General features: G+C 40.8%; 2 protein-coding genes across 5 annotated transcripts in view; one reads left to right on the forward strand and one right to left on the reverse strand.

Annotated features, from left to right (window-relative positions):
• The window catches only part of SYNE2 (spectrin repeat containing nuclear envelope protein 2), a 296623-nt gene that overhangs the window by 221876 nt on the left and 48098 nt on the right, over positions 1 to 26649 (reverse strand). For all 4 annotated transcript variants that reach the window (XM_037031145.1, XM_037031147.1, XM_037031146.1 and 1 more), the window contains exons 3-8: positions 10771 to 10832; positions 8766 to 8861; positions 8597 to 8674; positions 8416 to 8508; positions 7412 to 7593; positions 3391 to 3587 (exon numbers count right to left, since the gene is read on the reverse strand). In XM_037031145.1, coding sequence (XP_036887040.1) covers positions 3391 to 3587; positions 7412 to 7593; positions 8416 to 8508; positions 8597 to 8674; positions 8766 to 8861; positions 10771 to 10832 — 708 coding nt within the window. The remainder of the gene's footprint in view (positions 1 to 3390; positions 3588 to 7411; positions 7594 to 8415; positions 8509 to 8596; positions 8675 to 8765; positions 8862 to 10770; positions 10833 to 26649) is intronic.
• Positions 15586 to 16060, forward strand: LOC118976601 (60S ribosomal protein L32-like). The gene has a single exon (XM_037031150.1). The coding sequence runs from the start codon at positions 15638 to 15640 to the stop codon at positions 16043 to 16045; it is 408 nt and encodes a 135-aa protein (XP_036887045.1). The 5' UTR covers positions 15586 to 15637; the 3' UTR covers positions 16046 to 16060.

Below are 26649 nucleotides of genomic sequence, written 5' to 3' on the forward strand. Positions count from 1 at the left end.
ATTAGCCAAGATGAAAATGAAGGAGAGAATTCTAGAAGCAGCAAGAGATAAGGGAACAGTCACCTACAAAGGAGTTCCCATCAGACTGTCAGCTGATTTCTCAAAAGTGACCTTACAGGCAAGAAGGGGCTGGAAAGAAGTATTCCAAGTCATGAAATCCAAAGACCTACATCCAAGATTGCTCTATCCAGCAAAGCTTTCATTTAGAATGGAAGGGCAGATAAAGTGCTTCTCGGGTAAGGTCAAGTTCAAGGAGTTCATCATTACCAAGCCCTTATATGAAATGTTAAAGGGACTTATCTAAGAAAAAGAAGATAAAAAATATGAACAGTGAAAGGACAGCAAACTCACAGGTATTAACAATCAAACCTAAAACAAAAGCAAACTAAGAGGACAGCTAGATCAGGAACAGAACCATAGAAATGGAGATCACATAGAGGGTTAGCAATAGGGAAGTGGGAGAAGGAGAGAAGGGGGGAGAAGGTACAGAGAATAAGTAGCATAAATAGTAGGTAGAAAATAGACAGGGGGAGGGCAAGAATAGTATGGGAAATATAGAAGCTAAGGAACTTATGACACGTGGACATGAACTAAAGGGGGGATGTGGGTGGGAGGGGGTGTGCAGGGTGGAGGGGAATGAAGGAGGGAATGGGACAACTGTAATGGCATAATGAATAAAATATATATTTTAAAAATCATTAAAAATTTTTTTTGAACAGTAAAGTGGTATTGGATACAGCCAAAGTATAAAATAGCCATGTATCCATATTGATATAAATAAATGGTTAGATAAAAAATGGAGACTAGACAACTCTCCTATGCAGAAGAATTTCAAATAACTTAAGTAGACAACCTGCCCTTAAGGAAGGTGGTCACAGCTCCCCTCAGTGCGGGCTGTGCACAGACTTCCCCCTGAACAGTACAGCATGGAAAGAGAGGAATCCAAGAGCACCCGAGGTTAACTAACTAGTAGAAATTCTTACTTCATCTCCATGTCCATGAGTTGTAGATATAAGTTCTTTGGCTTCTCTACTTCATATACTATTCTTAACCTCACCCTGTCTGTTTTGTACCTACCAATTATGCTTATTCTCTGCACCTTTTCCCCCATACCCTTCCCACCTACTCCCCGCTTATAATCTTCCTTGTGATTTCCATTTCTGTGATTCTGTTCCTGTTCTAGCTGTTTGCTTAGTTTGTTATTATTTGTTTTAAGGTTCAGTTGTTGATAGTTGTGAGTTGGTTGTCATTTTACTCTTCATTGTTTTGATCTTCTTTTTCTTAGATAAGTCCCTTTAACATTTCCTGTAAGGGCTTAGTGATGATGAACTCCTTTAACTTGACCTTATCTGGAAGCACCTTATCTGCCCTCCCATGCTAAATGATAGCTTTGCTGGATGGAGTAATCTTAGATGTAGGTCCTTGCCTTCATGACTTGGAATACTTCTTTCCAGCCCCTTCTTGCCTGCAAGGTTTCTTTTGAGAAATCAGCTAATAGTCTAATGGGAACCCCTAATGGGAACCCCTTTGTAGGTGACTATCTCCTTTTCTCTGGCTGTTTTTTTAAAATATTTTATTTATTTTTACAGAGGGGAATAAATGGGGGGAGAGGGTGGAGAGGGGTGGAGAGAGGGTGGAGAGAGAGAGAGAAACATCAACATGTGGTTGCCTCTCATGTACTCCCAACTGGGGACCTGCAACCCAGGCATGTGCCCTGACTGGGAATTGAACTGGTGACTCTTTGGTTGGCAGGCCAGTGCTCAATCCACTGAGCCACACCAGCCAGGGCTTCTGTGGCTGCTTTTAAGATTCTTTAGTTATCTTTAATCTCAGATAACGTAATTATGATGTGCCTTGGTGTGTGTTTCCTTGGGTCCAACTTCTTTGGGACTCTCTGAGCTTCCTGAACTTCATGGAAGCCTATGTCATTTGCCTGATTAGGGAAGTTCTCCATTACATTTTCAAATAAGTTTTCAATTTCTTGCTCTTCCTCTTCTCCTTCTGGCACCTCTATGATTCACAAGTTGGAATGTTCAAAGTTGTCCCAGAGGTTCCTAAGCCTCTTTTCATTTTTTTGAATTCTTGTTTCTTCATTCTGTTCCGGGTGAATGTCTATTTCTTCCTTCTGCTCCAAATTGTTGATCTGAGTCCTGGTTTCTTTCCCTTCAATGCTGGTTCCCTGTACCTTTTTCTTCCTTTCACTTTGTATAGCCCTCAGTTTTTCTTCAATTTTGTGAGCATACTCAACCATTTCTGGGAGCATCCTGATTACCAGTGTTTGTTTGTTTTTAAGATTTTATTCATTTATCTTTAGAGGGGAAGGGAAGGAGAGTGGGAGAAATATCAATGTATGGCTGCCTCTCGTGTGTCCCCTGCTGGGAATTGGCCTGCAACCCAGGCATGTGCCCTGACTGGGAATTGAACTGCTATCCTTTGGTTGGCAGGCCCACGCTCAATCCACTGAGCTACACCAGCTGGGCACCAGTGTTTTGAACTCTGTATCCGATAGGTTAGCTATCTCTTTGTTGCTTAGCTGTTTTCAGATGCTTTGATCTGTTCTTTCATTTGGGTCATAATTCTTTGTCTTGGTGCATCTGTTACATTGTAAGAGGTGGAGCCTTAGGTATTCACCAGGGCAGGTAACCCATGTCTGTGCATTGCGGCGCTCTAGGTGAGGGAGGGGTCAGAGAGGAAACAGTGCCAGTTGCCCAGCTCTTGGCCAGCTTTCGGTCACTTCCCCCATTACCCACAAGCAAATTGGGCCCTTCTGGTGCTGATTCCTGGGTATGTGGGTTTGTGTATGTTCTTGGACCCTGTGGGTCTCTCCAATGAACTCTCCTGTGAGGCTGGGAGTTTCTCCCACTGCCATAACCCCCACAGGTTTTTACAGGCACAGGTTTCGAGGCTTTCTTTTCCTGCGTTGGAACCCTGGGTTGCGTGGTATGTCTCGCTCCTCCATTGTTCCTCCCAGTTTATCCGTGCAAATGTGGGACCTCCCAGTCCTCCAGCCACCACCTTGCCACATGTCCTGTCTGCACCCCGCTGCCTGTCTCTATTTCTCCTACCAGCGTGAGTGAATATTTCTTCAACTCCTTGGTTGTCGGACTTCCATACAGTTTGATTTCCTGGCAGTTCTGGTTGCTCTTTGTTTTTAAATTTGTTGTCCTTCTTTTGATTGTGCGAGGAGGCACAGTGTGTCTACTTATGCCTCCATCTTGGCCAGAAGTCCCCGATATTGGAAATTCTTAATTTCATGAAATTAAGTAGTGTTTAGGTTAAACCCTCCAGGACTAAAAGATAATGCTGTTATGTTTCCTTATATATGGATACTAGTATTGTCATGACAATTTCACACTAAACATTGTTTGAAAAAGAAAGAAGCTCTGTTACCTTCTGGTTCCAGCAATTTGGGGATTTTTAATTCCTGTTCTGCAATCTTGAAGGCCTCTCTCAGATTGTCTTGGTTGGATCTGTGCTTCACATTCTTCATGTCAATTAGGTCTGGTCGCAAGGCATGAATGACAGCCAAGAAAGCCATCCCATTTCTCCAGCTTGACTTAAAATCTGTCACACTCACAGCCTCTGACCTATCACAAAGGGGTAGAAACACGAGATATACTATTTAAAAGAATATACCAAAGCACCCCTGCTCTCTTCGACAGTAATTAAAACAAACTTAGGTGAGTCAAATAAATCATTAATCACTCTGGGAAAAGATTTCATTTTAATATTGTGGTCAAGTTCAAGTAAAGTGCCAAGTCTGACGAGGCCTGTGATACTACAGAACACTGGTTCTCAAAGCGTGACCCCTGGGCCAGTGACATCAGCATCGTGAAGGCTCCAAGTGCCAGAAATGCAAATCTCTGCCCCCACCTAGACCTGCTGAATCAGACTCTAGAGGTGGGCCCGAAATGTGTCTTTCAAAGCCCTCTGCGTGACAATGATACTGAAGTTTAATGCTCCTCACTCAACAGTCTGTTGGCTCAAGACTGACTTTAAACCTTCACATAGAGATAAGTTCCCTTCACTAGGGCAAACAATTTTCTCTCTCATCGGGACAAACTAAATTATATATTATGGCCAAAACAATGCCACCCCCTTGGTTAAAACTGGTCATTACAGATGAATGGCCAAACAAAAGAAGGTGTATACATGCAGTGGAATATTGTTCAGCCCTAAAAAGGAAGGAAATTCTGACATATGCTATAACATGAATAAACTTTAAAGATATTATGCTGAGTAAAAGAAGCCAATGACAAAAGAACAAATACTTTACGATTCTCCCCATTTAAGGTAAAATCCATATATTGAAAAAGGAGATTGCAGGTTGCCAGAGGCTGAGGGGGAAGGAGGAATGAGAAAGTTATTTAGTAGATACACAGTTTCAGTTTAGCAAAATGAAAACAGTCTGGACATAGAGAATAGTCGTGGCTGCAAAACAATATGAATGTACTTATCGCTACTACACTATACACTTAAAGTGGTAAATCTTACGTATATTTTACCACAATAACAAATTTGGGGGGAAATTGTAGCTTGTCACTGTATTTAAAATAACCCCTCTCACTCTGGCCCACAAAGCCCCACACGACTCTGTCCTTGCCTCCCTCTCCCCCTTTATATCACCCCTCCCTTGCACTGTGACAGCCACACTGGCTTCATTCCTATTTTTCAATAGTTATGCAGGGTTTGGAAGGTTTTTGGGGGGGGGCATCTGCTAAATGTTTATTTTTAAATTTTTTAAATTATAGTTTGCATTCAATATTATTTGTATTAGTGTCAGTTGTACAGCATAGTGGTTAGATATTCATATACTTTACAAAGTGTTCCCCCGATATGCCCAGTACCCACCAGGTACCAATAGTTACGACTATCTTATTGACTATATTTCCTAGGCTGTACTTTACATCCCTTTTAAAGGGATGCTCTTTTTAATTCTTCTGCTAGGATGTTCTTTCTCCCAGACATTCATATACCTGTAAGCTTCGGCTCAAAGCTTCAGCTGCAAGCTCCTCCTCAGAAAGGTGCTCCATACCCACCTAATATAAAGGTGACCCCCATCCTATGCTGGACACTCCCAATCATCGTAAGTCCTTCCTAAGCTAATTGCCAAGTATCACACGTATGCATCTGCTTTCCCCACTAGGGGCGCAAGACCCTTGAGAGCAAAGGCCTTGTCTTTCTTGTCCACCACCGTAGACTCACTCCACAAACAGTAGCTGGCACATATTAATGCTTAATGTATATATTTCGAATCTCTCAATCACGAATCTGTATCTGACAAGGGAATCATTCTGTATTTGACAAGGGATGAAGATGTTATAAAGAAGTACAGTTGCCTACAAAGTATAAGAAATATTCTAGCACAACCACAGTTTCCTTTAATATCCTATAAAAAACAGAAGGAAATTCAATAGACTAATTTAAGGTATAAATCAAATGGCAAAAGGTACTCAAGAAAGGGCCTGCTTCAGATGACCAGGGCTTTCCTTAAGAAACAGCCTAAATTATAACCATGATAAACTATTTAACAGCCAGTGAGTTTTGCCTTATTTTAAAAATGCATGTGTGTTACCTTACTATGTCCAGAAATTGTTCCAAATGCTTTTTAAAAAAGAATTATTATAATACACTTAATAGCCCTATGAAGTAACTTAGTATCATCTGCATTCTATGACGGAGGAAACTCAAACACAGAGTGTCTCAGGTCACCAGTTAGAAGTGCAGGGAGCCATGACTCAAACCCAGGTATTCTGGCTTCAGAGTGGGCACTGAGACCCGAAACTAAATTGGCAGCTAAAGGGATAGGGGCTGGGGCTCCCAGGGCAGGGCCAGACCACCTTCAGAGTGCTGAGGGGGCCAGAACCAGTTCAGTGCTGACCGGCAGGGTCTGGACTCAGTAAAGCACTTGGCTATGAGGTCTGCACTGAGATCTGCACTGAGGAGCAGAAACCAATGCCTCAAGGAACGTGTCGCTGCCAGGCCTTAGACAGGGCAGGATTATGCTGCAGGGTGGTTCTAGGCTCATTTAGAAGTCTCGAATCCTTCAGAAATAATAAGCCACAACATGTACCTTACAACACAGTGATACATTTGAGTCCCAGAGAACCACAGAACACTGACGTGGAAGGTAGCTCACGATACCACCACCGATGGCCAAAAAAGGGAGGATAAACTCCTGATGAATTACTTTAAAAATGGATTATTACATCTTAACAAGTTTAGCACAAACTCTATAGCTTTAAAATAAAGAAGAACATGGGGAAGAGATAAACTTCAGTAAAGTATGTGAAATTTGAAAGGGTTTAAAGCTTATCTATGCATAAATGGAACAAATCTGAATATGATGTAGTAATGTTTTTCCCACATGCTATATTTCGGATTTAAAAATTTTAGAAAACTGAAGTAAATTTCTCTAGGAAGTTAAAGAAAAAGTTGGTTCAGTATTTATCCCCTCTAAGAGATATATGGTTGGGTCCGTCACACAGCAGAGGATGGATGACAAAGAAAGGTACAGCTCAAAGTAGAAATCAGCATCTCAGTCTTTCATGAGGAAGGAGTTACTCAGAAACCTGACGTTTTTTTAAAAGGCTCAGCAACATCTCCAGGCCTCTATTCATCCGGACGATGCTCTGATGTGACAAGGAACGCCTTTTGAACTACACAGCTCTTCTCGTGGTGAGTTCTCCTGCATCCCAATTCTTTGTTTTTCTTAAACTCCCTCCCAGTAGTTGGTTAAAATGAAAAAGTAAATGTCTCCCAAGAGCAGAAAACATTTTTCTTCGTAAAAAAGGAATTATGAGCACTAATTTCCCTTCATCATCCCTACTTTTTTAAAAAACATACTCTTCTCTGTTTCCTAACTGAGCTCTGGGTTACTAAACAAGGGGACTGTGGCCTTTGAATGTAGTCACATACAGCTCCAGAAGATAATCTTATAAATGGGTTACTTATTCACGTATGTGTTCATTCATCCACTCAATGCATATTTATGCAGCATTTACCATGAACTCACATTATACTGAGTTCTAAGAATACACAGTCAATTAAGATGCAGTCTTGACTTTTAAAGAGCTCCTAGTATAGTAAAACTTTTTGACCCTGAATCCACCTTCCAGATCATGGGGAACTGTGCCTAAAGGAAGGGATACGGAAAGACCACTTTATCGGCACACAGTAAAAGGGCAGATACACACGCAGATGGGAGTGAGGTTAAGTTACCCAAACAATACCATCTTCTAGCCTGTGAAACCAAGAATGGCTGAGCTCACAGACTTCCACAATTGGTAGATACATTATGAGAGGAAGGGTGTAGTGAGCAGTGGCCTGAATTTCAGACCTAGGTCAGTAATGCCGTGTTGGTGGGTAGAGCTGCCCCGTGTACCTCCTTTGGTCTTAGCAAACCACTTACGTCGCACACTGCTCCTGAGCCCATAGGAGAAGAGCCTTCTTTGCAGACATCTGCCACCTTTCTTGGGCTTTAGACCATTTCTTAGCCGGAGGACTTGAGGTAGGAGATGACTTGACCACACTCCCATCATCCACGGAAGACTGACTGTAATTGCAAGAAAGAGCCTGGGCAAGTTCGGCAATCTGAGGAAGATATAACATACACAGGATCATAAGTTAGCAGCACTGGGGCAAAACCTTCAGCCAAAACAAGGTGTAAGAAGTATCATGTAACAGCAACAGTTCATGTGTGGTAAAACGAGAACTAGCCAAATGCGTGGATAACAATGTTTGTCATCTGGGGCTACACTCTGGTTCTCTTTCAGTGGAGCTGGGTAACTCGTTGCCCTCAATCAGGCATGACGTTCCACGCAGAGGGCAAGCAGCTACCCAGCCCCTACAGTGTGTACAGAGGGTCTTACTGATGGTCAACATCTGCCAATCGATACTGCACTGAACTAAGCTGAGCTCCTAATTCAGAGTACCTGCAGAGATTGGGTCAATTAAAATGCATCTCTGAATATAAACCATTAAGAAACAAATACACATACAGAAAAAACTGGATGTTGCAGGATGATTAGTCTGGGCAAGGGCCCTCCAAAATAGGGAGATTGTAAAAGTTTAGTGGGTTTGTTATCAAGAATTCACTGCAGAAGCTTTCTACTCTCTCTTCTGCCAAAGTAGACACACAATAATAAGCAAAAATTTGCCATAACAGGTTCTATTCAGACGGTATCATGGATAATTCAGGCTATTATGATAATTCAGCTTTCAATTTTCAATTGAAAAATAACGTGAATGGCAAAAGAGGCGCTATATACGTCCCACTTAGCAAGATTTCCAGGGTTCTATTTCTGGAAGAAGCTCAGGAGTGTGTCTGGCATCAAGTCACACCTACTGTATTACACTCATTTCATACTGTGGAAATTAGAACAGAAATAATTCTCATATCATCGAACTACTTACATGAAAGTGTAATATAATTGTCCAAATTAGGCCGAGAATAATGGATGGATTTCCCTCTATAATATCAGTAACATGAATATTTATTAGCTTGATCTAGAAAAGAAAAAACTTCAGGTTAAAAGGGGAAAATATTTCCCAGTACTAACCTCTCCAGTGAATTTCCAAGTGAAATTCGACTCACCGATCGGCTTTTTAGGAATTTCAGGGCATGCTCTATATTGAGTCTGCATTGGAAAGTATTAGATCCTTTATCTCGAGGCTATGAAATTCAAGCAAAATACATTACTCCGAAATACCAATTTTTTTTTAAAGTCAACCATAAGTTTCTTAATGTCATTGTAAGGGCTTACCAATTCCTGCCCGGAGAGCACTTCCAGCAGGTCCAGGAGCACGTGCCCCTTTTTAATGTCTGTGAACAGGTCTGATATAACCGAGGGAGGCGTGTGCTGCAAAAGGTCATGAGAAAAAGAAGGTCAAACTCTGGTCTGGAAACACAGTACCTGTAAGAAGCTCATAAATGTGCACTGTAGCTTTGCACAAGCTAAGACTCAGTAGTGATTTTCTTCTTAATGAACAGAATGACAGAGAACACACGAAGTTACATATCCAAACATGATAAGCAGCAACTGAATTTATCTCATGGCAAACTTCCAGTAACACGACACTCTTGCAGCTTTCACTGAGAGCTTAAGACCTGTGCGTAGAAGCGGCATTCAAGACATTTAGAATCAGCCAATAGTGACCCATTTGGGAAGCAGATTACATCTGTGGAGTAGCCTATTTATGAATTTGCCCTTTTTAGAATTCCAAGCACTGCGTTGGGGTGGCTAGCCCATGAGAAGAGGCTCATTCATTTTGTATCTAGGTTATTCCAGGCACCTGGCATCGCTGAGAGACAGAATAGCACAGTGATTACGATCAAGGCCTCTGGGCCCAGACTGCCTGGATTTGTATCCCAGCATTATCACTAACAAGCTCTGTGACCTTAGTTCTCTGTACGTTGCTTTCCTCGTTCTGTAAACAGGAATAACACTGTCTATCTCACGGGAACGCTGTGAAATCATTAAAATGTAATGAGTACTCAGTACAGGAAGTCCCCAATATATGATGATTTGAGTTACACTTTTTCGACTTTGCAGTGCTACAAGAGCAATAAGCATTCGGTGGAAACCATATGTCAAATTTACACTTTTGCTCTTTTCCTGACTAGCCAGACGCAGTAAGATGCTCTCTCCCGATGCTGGGCAGCAGCAGCAGCGACCACAGCCCCACCCACCGTCAGCTATGGGATCACAAGGGCACAGGCCTAACCCTGCACAGTGTTTCCCCGGTAGACGCTTCGCCCACCTGTCGGCTAGTGCACGTGTTCTGAGCACAGTTAAAGGGAGCTAAGCTGGGCTATGATGTTTGGTAGGTTAGGTGTATTACACGCATTTTTGGTATGACAATTTCAACGTATGATGGGTTTGTTGGGATGGAAATCCATAAGTCAACAATTTTCAACTTTTTTCTTCTCATGGTACACATAAACTAATTACTAAAATGCTGCATTGCACCAAAAATATATATTCTTTCGTCCATATGACCAAAAAATTAGGTACAATTTTTATTCATTCACACCAGACAGCTTACTGTTATGTTGGCTGCTGTCATTGTTTTATGTGATAATCTAAGGGGGAAAAGGCCAATGCCCCTGACTAAATAACATATTTTTCGGACTATAAGATGAACCTAGGTTTTAAAGAAGGAAAACAGAAAAAAAAATTGAAGCAAAAAATGTGGTAAAATATTTAATAGCCTGTAACCCCACTCCACCACCCCACTGCTCACAGCAAGCCAGGTATGCTACATTTAGACTATAAGACGCACATCCTTTTCCTCCCAAATTTGGGGGGATGCGTCTTATAGTCCAAAAAATACGGTAGTCAGATATTGCATGTTCAACAATTCTTATAGCACGCCAGTTGAAAACTGTTGCCATAAGTCAAGGAGCATCTATCTGTACATTTGAATAACTTAGGACAGTGTCTAACACATAACATTCATTTCATATGTACCATAATTATTATAATTTCATTTGATAACAGATTTGTTGTTGCTTTCAGTATTTTTATAGCACTGCCTCCCATATCCTTAACAAAAGTGCCTCTGCCTCTTGATGTCTGTTAGGAGAGAGTAACAAACACACAAAATCAAGGCCAAGGTAGTATATTAAGTACATTCTTTCAACATTTGTATGTCACCATATAAATGGTGACATATAAATGTCACCAGTGCCATTTGGGGGACCCAAGCTGAGGGAGTAGGAGAGGTAACTTAAATAAATTGATAGCTGAATTTGCCCTTTTTCCTCACCTTTGCCAGCTGTGAGTTTATCCAGCAGGTGAAGGTTTTCTTCTGAGTGTCTTCCTGTTCCGCTGTTTAAAAAGGACAAGAGCAGTTATAAAACAAGAGGCCTCAGGAACAATTTGAACATATCAAAACTTCAGAGTCTGTCACCCTGGGTATGTGTGTGTGTTTCACCATCTCACAAACCTTCTTGGACTTGGTCTAAATTTCAGATGCTCCCCCAAGCTCTTTTGGAAACACTTTGTTGATACTGAGTTATTTTGTAAAGCCACAAGTTAGCTGATGAAAGACAATAGTTTTTACTACTTTTTACTGACAAAGGAATTAAGCCCCTACAGGGCCGCACAGTGCCACACGAGGAGCCACAAGCAAAGAGAAGCGTCTGTAACCTACCCAGAAGGACCGCAGTCTAAACCAACATCAGCCAGTGTTTAAAGACAAGCCCCAGAACGTCTGCAGATGTTTTAAAAGGCCCATAAAGTTGTGGCAGTTCAGTCTTTACATTTAACATGAGTATTTATCATGGAGAATATATTTCCACTGAATTAACTATAAATGAGCTGCAATTAGAGGCGGAGAGACCTGGGTTCAAATCTGCCTCTATTACTGAGTTATTGTGTGGCACTGAGCAGTTTCCTCGTGGAATAAAGTAAGAAGCACTCAGCTTAAGAGACTATTAATGATTCACTTAAAGTGAACAGATTCTGGCACATAGTGGATGGGTAAGTACTAACTTGGACTCTTATTAACCAGGCAGATATCAAGGGAAAGATCTGAACACTCAGAGTGGACCTTCCCTTCCTCCCCAGGCAGGAGCAGGCCCCACACAACCGCCACACTTCCCCCGTGCCTCCTACTCCCTCAGCTTCAGCAGACATCCGTCCTCAGCCCTGAGGCCAAGGGTTAGTAGCCCTGCACACATGGACCAACTCTCCGTGTGCCCTGATCTCCTCACCCTGCTGGACCAGGATAATTGTAAGTCCGGACACCCACTTCTCACTGCACACAAGGCTCGCAGGCTTGTCACCACCATCAAGTGCACCAGGTCTCACAGCTTGCCATGCCTTTGCCCCTGTTCACGTCCGTACACAGGTACACACACAGACCACAAACATTATACACACACAACCCAGACTTTAGGTTGAAGAATAGAAGAGAATCCGAGTAAATGAAATTTTACGGTGCTTACAACTGTTTAATAAGTATGTGCCTGATCAGATATTAAAACTGTACTTTGCCTCATTAAATCTTTACCTTTCTGAACCCACTGCATTTTTTTCTGTATTACCAAGTTAAATTAGGTATAGCCCAGTGACTCATACCTTATAGGGTGCTCAATAATTGTCAGCTGAACTGACTGCAGTTCTGACAAGCCAACTGGGCAGTGTAGGCTTTTCAGAGTTATTTCTGTTCCATATATATTTCACTTAACAAAAGAATTACAGATACCACATTTTGTCTTATAATTAAACCTTCTGAAACCTCTGAGATGTTGGGGTTTTTGATTTGTTTGGGTTTGTTTTGCCTCCAAACAGTGTAAGACAGTGTGAGACAATGTAAGATCAGTGTAAGACAATCATTTTAAACAGGTATTGACACCAAAAACTGTACTGAGGGCTAACTCTGTTCCTCAATAGAAAAAACTAGAGAACAAGTTGTTATGATTCCAGGATCAGTCCCATGCACATAATATACATGAATCAAGAGCAGGTACAAAAGCAAGGACCTATCATTATCATAACAATAAGGCAGAAAGTTAAAACAAACAAACAAAAAAAACCCCAAAGATGACTCTCTTCCTACCCTTAAGGAACTGAGAGAGACTTTTCTTTCTAGGTGATAGAGCATGAAAAAGAAACTCCTCAGAAACACTCTTAGGTCCAAGAGATAGAATCTGCACTGACTTTAGAGGAGTTAACAGGCGGGAGGTGTCACTTTTAAATCACCATGGAGGGGGTGAGATCCTGGCGCAAAGCTGAATATAAAATGAGCATTATGCGCCTATGGAGTGTAAGTACAGTATTCCATGCCTACCTGGCAACCTCAGCCATTCTGAACAATTTCCAAGTAAGGTGAGGGGTCCTTTCACGTTCATGGGATGCTAGACAAAAGGGCGCTGGTACAGCGCTCCCCGAGAACCAGGAAGGACCTTTCCTCGGCTGAGAAAACAGGCAGGAAAACCAGGGCTCGAACTGGGTTGTTCAGAGTACAGCACCTGATCCAATGTGAGGTTGGACTGAGGAACACTCCCCGACAGGGACAGAAGCTCAAATGTAGAACAATCAAAAATTTTCCAGTGGAAACCGTAAATTACCCCTGCCCTAATGTGACGACAGTCTAACAGAAGCGAGGGGGAGAAACACTACGAGGAGCAGTCAGGTCAAACCCTGCCCAGAACTCTCCAGTCAGCAGAGGAACTGCACCAATGAAACACACCTTCAGGAAAACGATGTAGAAAGGAAACTCTGTGGCTTTTCATTCACTCATTGTCCAGACTTAAAGAACACCTCGTCATCCTGGAAATCAGAACCCTCACTGAACAAGGGCCCTTTGCTAATGGCAAACAAAGATGTCCCGGGTACAATTAAACACCTTTGTAGCCACTCAATGAAATGGTGTTGAATGCGCCACTGCATTTATCCCTTGACACACTTCTCTCACACTTTCTTCATACCGGCTTATCCCTGACAAGCAGTATTAATTCAACAGGAGCCACAGCCGAACAGCTCACCCTATGGCAGGATAAGTAACCTTTTGTTCTTTTTCAAAGTCTGAGCCATTGGGGAAAAAATAGTTGAGAGCCACATGCTTTAAAGCAACTTAATCTGAGTAGATGAGATTTTTTAACTGTTGGATTTTGTTTATTTTCCACTGTAACATTTTGTAAAATAAAACTCTTCTCAAAATGGCATGTGGAGAATAGAACCTTTTAGTTAACGGATGTTAGGAACCAAATGAAAAAGCTCCCCCCCCAAAAAAAGAACAAAACCTATTATAAGGATGAGTTTCTTAAAATACCATGAAATGGAGTTCTCAATTCTGATTTTTAAAGCAAATAATAAATAAATATGATATAGGAAAATATACTCTGTGAATTTTATTCAGGCCCATATAAGTATCCTTCACAATCATTCTTAGAAAATACCTGCCTGAATTTGAGAAATGAGGCCCTAGAAGGAAAAGATTTTCTCTTCACATCATTACCATAAAAATACACTTAATCCCTCACTCTGTTCTTATTCAATCTGCCTTTTGTGAGCTGGCAACTCCTATTATTAGCTGGAAGGGAACCTAAATGAAAGCAATTAAAGAGTATGAATTTTAAGTGCATTATAAAGCTCATTATAAAACTACCGAGGCTACTGGGTCTCAGAAAGATCAGGTTTCACAAAAGTTCATCTAAAATGTTGACTCCAATAGTCCTCCCTGGTGGTAAGAATTCACGAGTGGTTACCCCAGGCAAAGGAATCACTAGCTTTACACTTTCCCTTAAACAGGGCGCAATGCATTACTCTGATGTGGCTTCTCCAAGAATGTTCTCTACCACACAAAGTCCCTGAAGGAGCTTTACGACTTCCTTCTATCTACAAATTTCTCTTTTTGCCTTTCCATTACTGGGTTATTGATAACAGGCTTACTGCACTCGGCCCCGCATTCATTACTTTGACCTTTCACTCTCATTAAAATTTTTGGATCATTTCCTAATTCTTAATTAAGAAATTATAAACTCTCAGCCTAACATTTTAGGCCATTCACAATTTGACTCCAATCTACTTTCCTGACTCATCTCCCATGATTTCTCTACTCATATCCTATATTGACTCTTATCATATTTCTTCAACCAAACTAGGCTAGCTGCTGGGCCAGCGTAGGGACCCAGGCCTGGGATCCCAAGGAGGCCAGACGGCCATACGGAACACTGGATTGCAAAAATGTCACCACCCTTCTATTTCCTACTCAAAAACACAGAGGTAGCTGATTTTATCTCCCTTCTACCTTCCTGTTGACCTGCATCCACAGTTGATGAAGGTTTGACCTCTCTATGGCCATCCCAGGGTGGCAGTAATGGGCATTCATTCCACCATGTGGCCTCCAAAGCCAGGCAGGAACAGAGTTACCAGGCCATGAAGCTGGAAGAGGAAGTAACCCAACTCTGAAATGGAAAGTTCCACAAGCCTGCCTTTTCAAAAAACCCTGCATTTTCATGCAAGCCTGCTTTGTCCCCAGCTTATAAAAGCAGCCAAGAGCCAACCCCAAGCCAGTTCAGAGGACCTTTCCTCTGTGCTGACTCCCTTGTGCTGGAGCATAAGCATAATAAAATCTGTCTGGAAATGCCTCTGGGGTTTCCTCTCAATTTCTGTCTTGGGGAACCTGAGAACCCCAACATCGGTAACACTACAATTCACCAATTAAGTCTCAGTGTTTTACACACTGTCATGCCTTGTACCCTCCGGAATGGCCCATCCTCCTGGTTCCCTCTGCATTCAGAAAAACCCCAGCACGACACACTTGGTGGACACTCAACCAACACTTGTTAAAACAGGACATATCCTGTCCGAATGTCCCCTCTCCCAAAGGGAAGTAGAAATAATCTCTCTGGCTCTTGCCTCCCACAATACGTTGCTGGATCTTTACCTATTATTATTACTATTACAAAATAATATATAATCCTCATAAAACATGTTTTCAAACAGTAATAGAAATTAAAAGTTAATCTTAAACTTCCCAATGCCTCCCGTTTTTCCTTCCCCAGAGATAACATTAATTAATAGTTTCCTGTGCATTCTTTTAGATTATGCATGTAAAGAATAAAAATTCTCCTCTCTTCCACGGCACTGCCTACGGAGGTGGCAGCCATCTCTTACTTGGCACCATGGCGGCACTCAGACCCCTCGTGAAACCCAAGATTGTCAAAAAGAGGACCAAGAAGTGCATTCGGCACCAGTCAGACCGTTACGTGAAAACTAAGCGGAACTGGCGGAAACCCAGAGGCACTGACAATAGGGTGCGCAGAAGATTCAAGGGCCAGATACTGATGCCCAGCAGTGGTTATGGGAGCAACAAGAAAACAAAGCACATGCTGCCCAGTGGTTTTCGAAAGTTCCTGGCCCATAACGTCAAGGAGCTTGAAGTGCTGCTGATGTGCCACAAAGCCTACTGTGCTGAGACTGCTCACTACGTCTCTTCAAAGAGCCGCAAAGCCTTTGTGGAAAGAGCAGCCCAGCTGGCCATCAGAGTCACCAATCCCAGTGCCAGGCTGGGTAGTGAGGAAAATGAATAGACAGATTGTGTGCACATTGTATTTAATAAAACCTTAAAATTCTGCCAAAAAAAGAATAAAAATTCTAGCCAATAAAAAAAGAACAAAGTAGACATATATGTGTGCTGATATGGACACATTAAGTGAAAAAGAGCAAACTGGAAAAATAGTATGTTCAGTGTTATTTGATCTGTATTTTTATTAAAGGAGAGCTATACATACCACCCAACAGTTTGTTTCTGTCTATGGTAGTTACCACTGGCCCCTCACGTACTATAGTCACGCAGCTGCATGTGGCTTCCCTCCTACTCTATGTATGAACCTGAAACACTTATGTTTTGCTGGTTTTGTTTCCCTTAGCACAATGCTAAATAGAGAACATGCTCCACAAATATTTGCTGATTCAAAGACTTAATAAATGCTAAAAGTGTGGAGGATCAACAGGCTTATTATTATACGGAGAAGAAGAATGTACCGGCAACAGTTACTCGGCCTATGTCTTACCTAATCCTTGGTTAAATAACTCCTGGGCAGTTTCCTTCTTCAACTAATAAAACGTCTTGAATTAAAGGGTGTGTACTAATGAGACCCTGTTGCTGGTCCCTAAAACAATACTGCCAACCCTCTCTTAGCTGGGACAGACAATGGCAAAGATTACTAAATTCAGAGAATAATGTAACACATTTTAACCACATGTTCCAAAAGCCAGCCCAAAGAATTTTAATCAAGCTATTATCCAGTAGAAATGGAAGTAAAAATAATAAGGCCACCTATTGTTTCTCATGAAAATGATAATAAACAAATAAATGAAAAAACAAATTAAGGGAATAAAAACACACAGGCACACAAACATACAAAGCCTAAAATACGTGAAGAATAAACAGGAAAAGGCCTGTTATGTACCACAAAGGGGAGACTATTAACTAACAGAGAAAGCAGGAGGACAATTTACAACACATTTTTTTTTGCGACCAACTATAAGCAAACAAGCAAGAAAGAAAGAAAAATAAGCACTGTAACAGGAAGACTGGGATCTTGTTTGATGGACCAGAAAAGTGAGTTTAGAAGGTCAGTCTTAGTTTACAACCTCAAAATTCTTTTATTTTACGTATTTCCCCCTGGAGAATCCATGTTGTCACCATGGAGAAAACAGCACTTGCCTGTCAAACTCAGCCTTCCGGGACTAAAAGCACATTCTACCACCCTGCTTCTCCCCAAACCTGTTCTCACTTGTGCCGTCTCACAGACAAGACACCACCGTTGTTTACCACCCCTAAGGACAGCCTACCACCAAATTCTGCCAAATTTGCCTCCACACAGCTCTGGCGTTCACTTCCTTCTCCACGTCTCTCAGCTCCCCAGCCCTCCTGCAGGATGCACCACCAGCTGTGTCCTGTACCGCTCCCGTGGCCACTAGGTCTGCTCCACTCTGTTTCCACTGCAGCCAGTAAATCTGATCATACTACCCTTTCCACCCTTTGATGGTTTCTCTCTGCTCTGGGCCAAGAATTCCCTAGCAGCCTAGGAGGTCTTGTGTGGTCCACACCAGGGCATCTTGCTGGCCTTGGCACACACCCCTCTCCCCTGAGCCCAGGACTCAGGTCACTCGACCTTCTCTCAGGGCCTTTATAAGCTGTGTTCCACCTGCCACAGACATTTGCACCACCCCGCGCACCCTCCCTTTGGCCGGTTAACTTTTCCTTATGCTTAGGTCTCAGCTCAACTGGTGCATCCTAAAGGAAACCTAAGTCAATCTGTCTTTTGTTACTCACTTTCAGAGAGTCATGGATTTCTGCCCCCTATTTAGGTTAGGCCCTTCCTCAACTTGTAAAAATTGTCAAGGTTCAGAGCACTGACCCCAGAGCCAGACCACCTAGGTTTGATCCCGTTTCAACCACTTATTAGTTGCTTGCTTCAGTCTTATCTGTAAAATGGAGATAACAACTTCAGAGAGCTGTCAGGAGAATTAAGTACTTACACTTACACTGATCTGAGGCCAGCAAACTAACCCAAAGGCTAAATCTAGTTTGCCGCCTATTTTTTCTAAATAAAGTTTTATTGAAACGGATACATGCATTTGTTTACATATTGGCTGTAGCTACTTTCATGCTAAAATGGCAAAGTTGAGTATTAGTAACAGGGACCATCTGGACCTCAAAGACTTTATTTACTACCTGGCCCTTCACAAAAAAGTCCCAGGCAGGGACTAAGATTAATCTACCCAAACAAAAGTCAACTACAACATGGATAAACTTAAAAACATTATTCTAAGTGAAAGAAGCCAGTCACAAAATACCAATTGTTATATGATTCTATTCATATGAATTGTCCAGAATGGGCAAATTTAGAGAGATGGCAGGTAGACCAGTGTTTGCCAAGCGCTGGGGGTAAGGGTGGGGATGGGGGTGGGAGGTTTTAAAAATGACAGCTAAAGTGTATGGATTTTCCTTCTGGGGTATAAAATGTTCAGAAATTAAATGTGATTGTTGCATAACTCTGAGAACATAATAAAAACCATTGAATTCTACACTTCAAATGGGTGAGTTGTATGGTTTGTGAATTACATCTGAATTATATCTTTTTCTTTTAATTATTGATTTTGGAGAGAGACAAGAAAGAAAAAAACATAAGTTTGCTGTTCTACTTCATGATTCATTGTATGTGCACTGACCAGAGATCAAACCTGCAACACTGAGGCCCTGGGTAGTGTGGCTCAGTGGATTGAGTGCTGGCCTGAGAACCAAAGAGGCACTGGTTGGATTCCCAGTCAGGTCACATGCCTGGGTTGCAGGCCAGGTCCCCAGTGCAGGGCATACAAGAGGCAACCATACATTGATGTTTCTCTCCTTTCTTTCTCCTTCCTTTCTTCTCTCTCTAAAAATAAATAAATAACATCATTTTTCTAATTAAAAAAAAAAAACCTTGCAACTTTGGTAGATCAGGTCAGCACTGTAACAGACTAATCTACCCAGACACAGTGGAAATTCTATCTCAATAAAACTGTTCCCCCCACCAAATATTAGCTAATATTTGATTAATCTGCCTCCTCACTAGCCAATAGGCTCCATGAGCCAACTCTGACTTTGTTCCTCATATTGCCTGCAGCACCTACCCCAGGGCAGTTCATGCACAAATTCAGAAAATGTTTGTTGAATGAATGGTTAAGCGGCTGGGGAAGGAGGGAGCAAAGCTTGGTTGCTACTTTTCCTTAATCAACATAGAGATTTGAGTGCCTAGTGTGTTAGGAAAATATATGACGCACAACAAATGGTATCCACTTTGGGCCTTAGCATGTGAATCCAGTAACTTCGTGTTGCCACACGAGTGAACCACGCCCTTATGCAAACCCCTGAGATTTTCACACTGAGACTTTTGTTTCCAACCTCACTGGCCAACATAGCTCCTGGCTCTCTGGGGAAGCAAATCTTGTCTTTCTAGCCCATGAAAATGAGCTCACAATACAGGTAAAATGCCTGGACTCTAGGTGCTATTTTTCTCTCCTCTTCCTCATCCTCTTCTGACTCATCTGAGTTACTCGATAAATATCTGTGGAATGCATAAACTAAAGAAATAATTACATTTCTTTTAACACATAATTCTTCCTCCTTCCTACCTTTAATCTACCACAGGGAACTGTGAGTGTTTGTCTTTCGAAAATCAAGCCCTGAATGCCTTCCCCTGCGGCAACAGTCCCAACACCTCTGACTTCTGAATGCAAAACTGCCAGACTGCACTGAAGAGATCTGCCCTGTGATGGCAAATCTAGGGCTCTCACACTGCTGAATGCCAGCGAATTACTCAGGGGCATTGATCAAGTGCAGGGTTCCGGGTCTCAATTCGCGGGGGACTCTGATTCGGGGATTCACAAAGCTCACTTTGACAAATACCTCTGTAAAGTTATTGGACTAATTTACATGTGCAACATAGTCTCGAGGCAATATAAGGGAACAGGAAGGGCCTGACAAAAATGGTGGTGATCTAATGAACTCAAATATTAATATAATGTAACTAAATATAAATCTGTTTCAATGGGTGGGTATCCTAAGACATACTTGGAGGGGCTCAGAAGGCTTACTGAAATCAGTCAAGTCCAAGAATAAATGGAAACTCAAGGGTAAAAAATAATGATTCTATTTCATTAAGGCCTTTCAAACGAAGTAGTTAGGGGAGAGTTTTACAAAAAGGCAAAAGATTTATACAAGCTGAAGAGAAACCGGAGTACAGGTGAGCATTTTATAAATGAGAACATTGTAGCTCCCAGAAGATGAACGAGCTTTATTGACTCATTCAATAAACATATTGAAAGCCTACTGTGTCCTGGCCACCGTGCTCCTAATCTCACATCTGGCAGAGGAAAAATTCAAATCCAGATGTGCTTGATATCAAAATCCACGTTCATTTTAACTAAAAACCAGCTGAAGTGTCAGATCCATGACACCTCCCAGCTACCACCCTATGTCTCTCTTCCCCTTCAAATGCAAACTTATTGAAATAATCGTCTACACTAGCTGTCTTCACTTCCTTACCTACCATCCAACTTCTCAATTCACTAAAAGTTTAGCTTTAACCCCAACCACTCTACTTAATTCTCACCTAGGCCACCTATAATATTCCCACTGTAAACTCCATGGGTGCTTTTCAGAACTCACTGGATATCTTGAAACTTCTAACACTGTTCACCACCCTTTCCTTCATCAGATTCCATGACACCACAGCCACCTGGTCCTCTTTCTATTCTCTGGACACCCCTCCTCAGGCTGTGTTACAGGCTTGGTTTTTGTTTGTTTGTTTTTTCCTGTGTTTGCAATGTCTTGCCTATGTCCCTCTTCTCTTTTTCTAGATATTTTCATCTACTGTAAGGGAAAAAATCACCATTTACAGTTTAATAATATCCAAATCTTTACCTTCAGCCCAGGTATCTCTCTTTCTCCTGGGCTTCACGCCCATATATCCTATTATCTTCAAAGAATCTCCACTCAGTTATTCCATAGACACTTCCAACTCAACATTTCCAGAACTGAGTCATCATCTTAACCAACTCCTTCCCAGCCAAGGTTGTTCTGTTGCATTTTTTCCCAGTGAATGGTTCTATCACCCATTCATTTGCCCTGGAATAAACCTGAGTCATCCTTGATGCTCCCTTCTCCCTCATTTGGCCACACCCAATCAAAAAGCCCTGATAACTATCTCAATAAAGCCTAAAATACAATAATTTCTGAAGTTCTGAAGATTGTCCATATGAGATATCTCTCAATACCCATTTCCCTCCATACCCATGGGCACCATGCTTTCTCAGCTGGGCCACTATAACAGACTTAAACCAGTCTTTCCATCTTCACACTCACTCCCATAAAGCCACCTCCCACAGAGCAGCCTGGGTGATTGCTAAAATCAGTTCTGAATATGTCTCTACCCAGAATCCTCAATTGCCACTTCTTCTTTGTCTTAGGAAAATTTTCAAACCACTACATACAAGTGTGGGCAAAGGTAGGTTTATAGTTGTAATACAAATAAATAATACAATAATTAATAAATAGTGGTAAAAGAATAAACTTTCACATACTCACACTGGAAACCCACTTGTGCCCACCCCTGTGTTTACATGACCCGCTAGAGCCTCAGCTGTTAACATTCTCCCTCAAACTCTAACATTTGCTCTCAACACCGGCTCATGCCACCACTTGCCTATCACAATGCAGCCATCAGGCTTCCTTTGCCCCAAGAACTCACCAACTTTGTCTCTATCTATGAGCTCTGTCTTGACCTATTACCTCAGACTGGAGTGTTCTTCTCTTGTTCTTTGCAAAGCAGCCCTTTGTGTTATTCAAAGGTTCCTTAAATGTTCCTCCCCAGAGAAGCCATCTCTGACCACCCAATCTAAAGACACCCAGACACTATTACATAAATCCATTTTTAATCCTCTGCATAGCTTGCCACATGCAGAAATTTTCCTTACTAATTTATTCTTTGTCTCTCTGACTTAAATGCAAGCACCATGGATGTAGGAAGCTTGCTGAAATTGTTAGTCTCAGTATTCTCTTAACATAAAACAGTGCTTGATACGGGGATCAAGGATCTGGGATCTAGGATCTCAGAAACACATGGTGCCCAAAGAAATCCTCAAACAGATTTATCTCTGCTCATAAAAACCAAATTATGTGATGAAGCAATATGAGTTTACCTGCATGTTAAAAAAATATTTTGTTTTGGAGATATAAGATCCTTTTGGAAGTTCAGCCAAAAAAAACCATTCAGACCAAGGTAAACAGAGATACATAGGAGAACTAATTCCTACTGTTAATAATCCTATGTAACTGAAGACAAAGCCAAAAATTCCAATGTTCTAGAAAGACCCTAAATGTCTCCTGTACTTGAGAAGGGCCTTTCTGTTCTGCGTTTGAGCCAGGTGCCCTTCCTCTTGTAACACTTCATTGCTGATGGGATTGGTAATCGCCTCCACAGTAAAGGGACGGGTGAGTGCTGCTCCAGCCTAGAGGTGGACAGTGTGTGTGGCTAGGCTTCTGCCGTTTTCTTCCTCTGCTCCTTCACTATGCGTCACTGCACAGACCATCAATGACCAGGACAGATTATTCACCCAGAATCTCATGTCTCTGCTTCAGTGATAAACACATTTAGAACTTTGAACATGTCATCTCTCTGAAAAATCATCCACATCCTTGTATTTACCACTTCCAAATTATTCTAAAAATGCCTACTGGTAGTAAACTTCAGTTCTCATAGATACACTGGGTTAGCCAAAAAGTTCATTTAGGTTTTTTGTATGATGGCTCTAGAAGTGCTTAGCTATCTTTAACTTCATTTGGAACAATTTTGTTAGACCGTATCATGACAACAGTCATATCAGCGTGCATTAAAAAGAACTTATGAAAATTGGTGAATTTTTGCACAGCTATTTTAATATTGAAGATGAAAGAAAATACACTGCATTTTTGGTGCATTATGCTTTATTATTTCAAGAAAGGAAAAATGTGACTGAAACACAATACATACACAGATTTGTGCAGAGTATGGAGAAGGTGCTAAGACTGAGTGAATGTGTCAAAAGAGGTTTGTGAACTTTCTTGGTACTATTGATGTTTTGGTCAAATAATTCTTTGCTGTGAGGCTGTCTTGTGCATTGGAAGATGTTTAGCAGCCCCCCCCCCCCGTCTCTGCCCACTAGAAGTCAATAGCAGGAGATGGCCAACATACTCAAAATATCCAAGTCAATAAAGTTATTGGTGAAAATAAAAAATGTCTTTTCTTTCACAGAAAAAACACAACAGACTTTTTGGCCAACCCAATATTAAGAACAACAAATGCAATTATCTTTTACTAAAATTTCCCTAAATGTTTTAGAAAATCAAAGCCATTTAGAGAAATTATAGTCCCTAATGTTGAAATCAAATGAGGAAAGTAATCTCTTAAAAAAGCACATTAATAATGACCTTGAATTTTTAGCATGTAAAAATCACACACTAAATCAACCAAATGCTTATAAATAAATCTACTATTTTGACTTCCTGCTTTCCCCTTTTTAAAGGGAAATTATTTTGAATTTCATTTTTCCTAATATACCACTTCAAACTCTGAATAATTATATTCACTCTCAACATACATGCGTACACAAAATCTCAGAAAAATCCTGTATCTCCCAAGGGGCTAATTAACAAGGATTCTGATTTCTATAAGGAATGAATGAGGTCTTTGTTAACCTACTTTAACAGGACTCTAAATGACCCTGGATTTATCTTGCCCTAGTTTTCAAAATGTAACTGACCCAGAATAAAGTAAGCTTATCCTCAAACTCCTGACAAAAACAGAACCAAAATTCCCAGAAGCCAAAACTGTATGTACAATCCAAGAAAAATTTTTCCCTGAAAAATATTCTATACTGATAATAACAATGTTCAAAGAGCTCTTATTTTATCTTTTTGTTTACCTGGAATATTTTTAAGGTTATAAACCTTTGCAATATCAAGGCAAATAATCTAAAAAAAAACTCAGGAAAATACATTACTAGCTGCTATGATATCAGGAACTTTCTAGAAGCTTTTGTGTTGAGACAGCACAGCATAGCTAGCCAGGAAAGGACTATAACTTATTTTCTCTGGGTGTAATAATCACCTAATTAACCAAAAAAGACCCCAGAGATGATTTTCTTTTACTCATAATAACTAAGCAGTCTAAATTGGTTAAGGAAGTCAATACAGTGTCTGTAATACATGCTTTTTTCTTACTCTTCATTCATTATTTCCAACAAAATCCACAACGGGGACTTGACTGGAAAAGGGTGAAAATTCCACCCAGAAGACTTTTATTAATTCTGTTCCTCTTTCTCAGACTTCACACAGTTTCACTCACTCCCTGCCATAAGGTACACAGAATTTCAGAAACACGATACTAAGGCACTATTGAGCCCCCTAAATATATTATATACTCACCCCACTGCTTTGTGTTGAAACAAATCCATTTTTCCATTCTGAATGGTTTTCCTGAACACTGAACAGTTCTTAAAATTTGGGCATTTTATATATTGTTAACATTGGAATGGCCACTAATTTATTCACTACACTCATACAGTTGTGTATTGAGAGCCTAAAATATGCCAGAAACTTCATTGGCAATAATAAAGATACAGGCATGTCCTATGCAGCTCACACACACTTGGAGGAACTCCGAGGGCCGATGAAAGCAGGTGTGCAAACAAGAGCTGGAACTCAAGGTTAAGGAACAGGAGGTTAGGGAAGAAGACAACAAACCCCAGCAAGTTCCTACCACAATGTTTGGTTGTTTACAGTGAATGGAATATACAACTTGCCTTGCAAATAATGCTGACATAGAGTACATTCTTATTCTTCACCTCCCTAAAATTGAAATATGAAAAGATATTCCAGATAACATTTCAGTCATATTTTAAATTTGTATACTAGATACCAAAATTAGGAATATGAACCTGAATGGCTAGAAAACGCCCATTTGTTTCATAAAAATAATTAGATTTGCATCCCAGGTCATGTTCTTAATTAGACATGACATCAAAAGCACAGCTGGACTACATGCTTCTTGAAGGTACCAATCTACTCATCTCTGTGCCCTTAACACCCAGCCTACAGGCACATACTGAATAACTGAATAAAATTAAACACTACATCACATTATTGTGTTTGTAATCTCACCCACTGAACACAAATAATTTCTAATGTTCCTAAAATAATATATAAAGTAAAAGCCTCCCTTCAGGTGGGTAGTCATAAATAATAAATAAATTTAAATAGAGTAATAACCTAACCACAGGGACTCAGACTACATTTCACTACCGAGCCCTGCCAAGTAATGATATCCACCCAGAAGGCATAATGGGTGTTTTAATCTTTTAAAATAGGTCATCTAGATGATAACACCACTAAATAAAACATATAAGCATTGTTTGAAAGGACACAGTGACTGGGCTGAACATGGCCTTATACAGGTTCCTACAGACAGTTAACCATTCACCAGCCTTTTGGCAAGACTGCATGAAAGTTAACTCCTCGAGTGGTGGCGAAGGTAATAGAATACACATTCGTTCCTAGTCTGTGTCTAATTAATGATAACATTCAATACTCTAATGCCGTTTTTCTGAAGTATTGGCCTATCTCATTTTTTAAAACAAAATAACTTGCTTCTGTTATATACATTTATTGTTTCTTTTTATGACCAACAAATTATATTTACCTGTCCAAAATAACTTAAATCTGAAATATATAAGATGACCAAAAGAGTTCAAAATTAGCCTAGCTGTCATTTAAAATATCACAAGTTTAGTGAACCAATGAGTGAATATCACTTATTAACTTGACTTTCACATAGGTCCCCCACCTGTATCATGCTTTACTCATTTGTAAATAGTATCTTTTACCTACAACAATTCATTCTAAGCACATGCATATAAAATAGTATTTAATGGCTTTATTATTTGGTGCTATTCAAGTACTAAGTGAAAGCACACTAAATAAACAGACAGCTAACAATTTGGACATTATATGCACTATCACTGTTATCCTAAACAGCTCAGCTTCTAAACCTTGGAACCGCTCCACCTCACCACCACGCTCAAGAGCTGCGCTGTCTGTCCCATGGGGTCTTCCACCTTAACGGTTTTCATATCTGTTTCATACTCGCTGCTGTATCTCCATTCTAGGCAACTACTGCCCAACATCCAGATACATGCAAAGCTTTCATACTGGTGTCTCCAACTCCATTTTCTCACCCTTTTTAAGTCTCCCTTTACCTCAAAAACAGATTAATCTCCTTGATGCACAACTCTGACCTGTAACCATGTACTATACTCTCATTCTCAAGACCCAGTAGTTACCTACTGCCTAAAAGCAAGATCCCCAGACTTCATGGGTTCAGTTCCCTTACGGTTCTTAACCAAAGGAATACTTCTGAAGGGATTCCTACTTTGATCTCACATTAAACTGAACAGCAAGGAAAGCACATTCTAACTTGAAGATTCTGTGATACTTATCCATCTTGTTCCCTTACTATTTTAATAATCATATCAATCTAATATGTCAAAGAACTGTGCCCTGAACATACTGTTTCCAACCTGAAGAGCCTAGGAGAGATGTTATTTCAGA

Source organism: Sturnira hondurensis, unplaced genomic scaffold (genome assembly GCF_014824575.4).
Source record: "Sturnira hondurensis isolate 20B ecotype Veracruz unplaced genomic scaffold, ASM1482457v3 Scaffold0021143, whole genome shotgun sequence".
NCBI classification, from domain to species: Eukaryota; Metazoa; Chordata; class Mammalia; order Chiroptera; family Phyllostomidae; genus Sturnira; species Sturnira hondurensis.

Bases quoted from the DNA above. Each gene is read 5' to 3' on its own strand.
- LOC118976601 (XM_037031150.1), top strand. From the start codon at position 15,638: ATGGCGGCACTCAGACCCCTCGTGAAACCCAAGATTGTCAAAAAGAGG.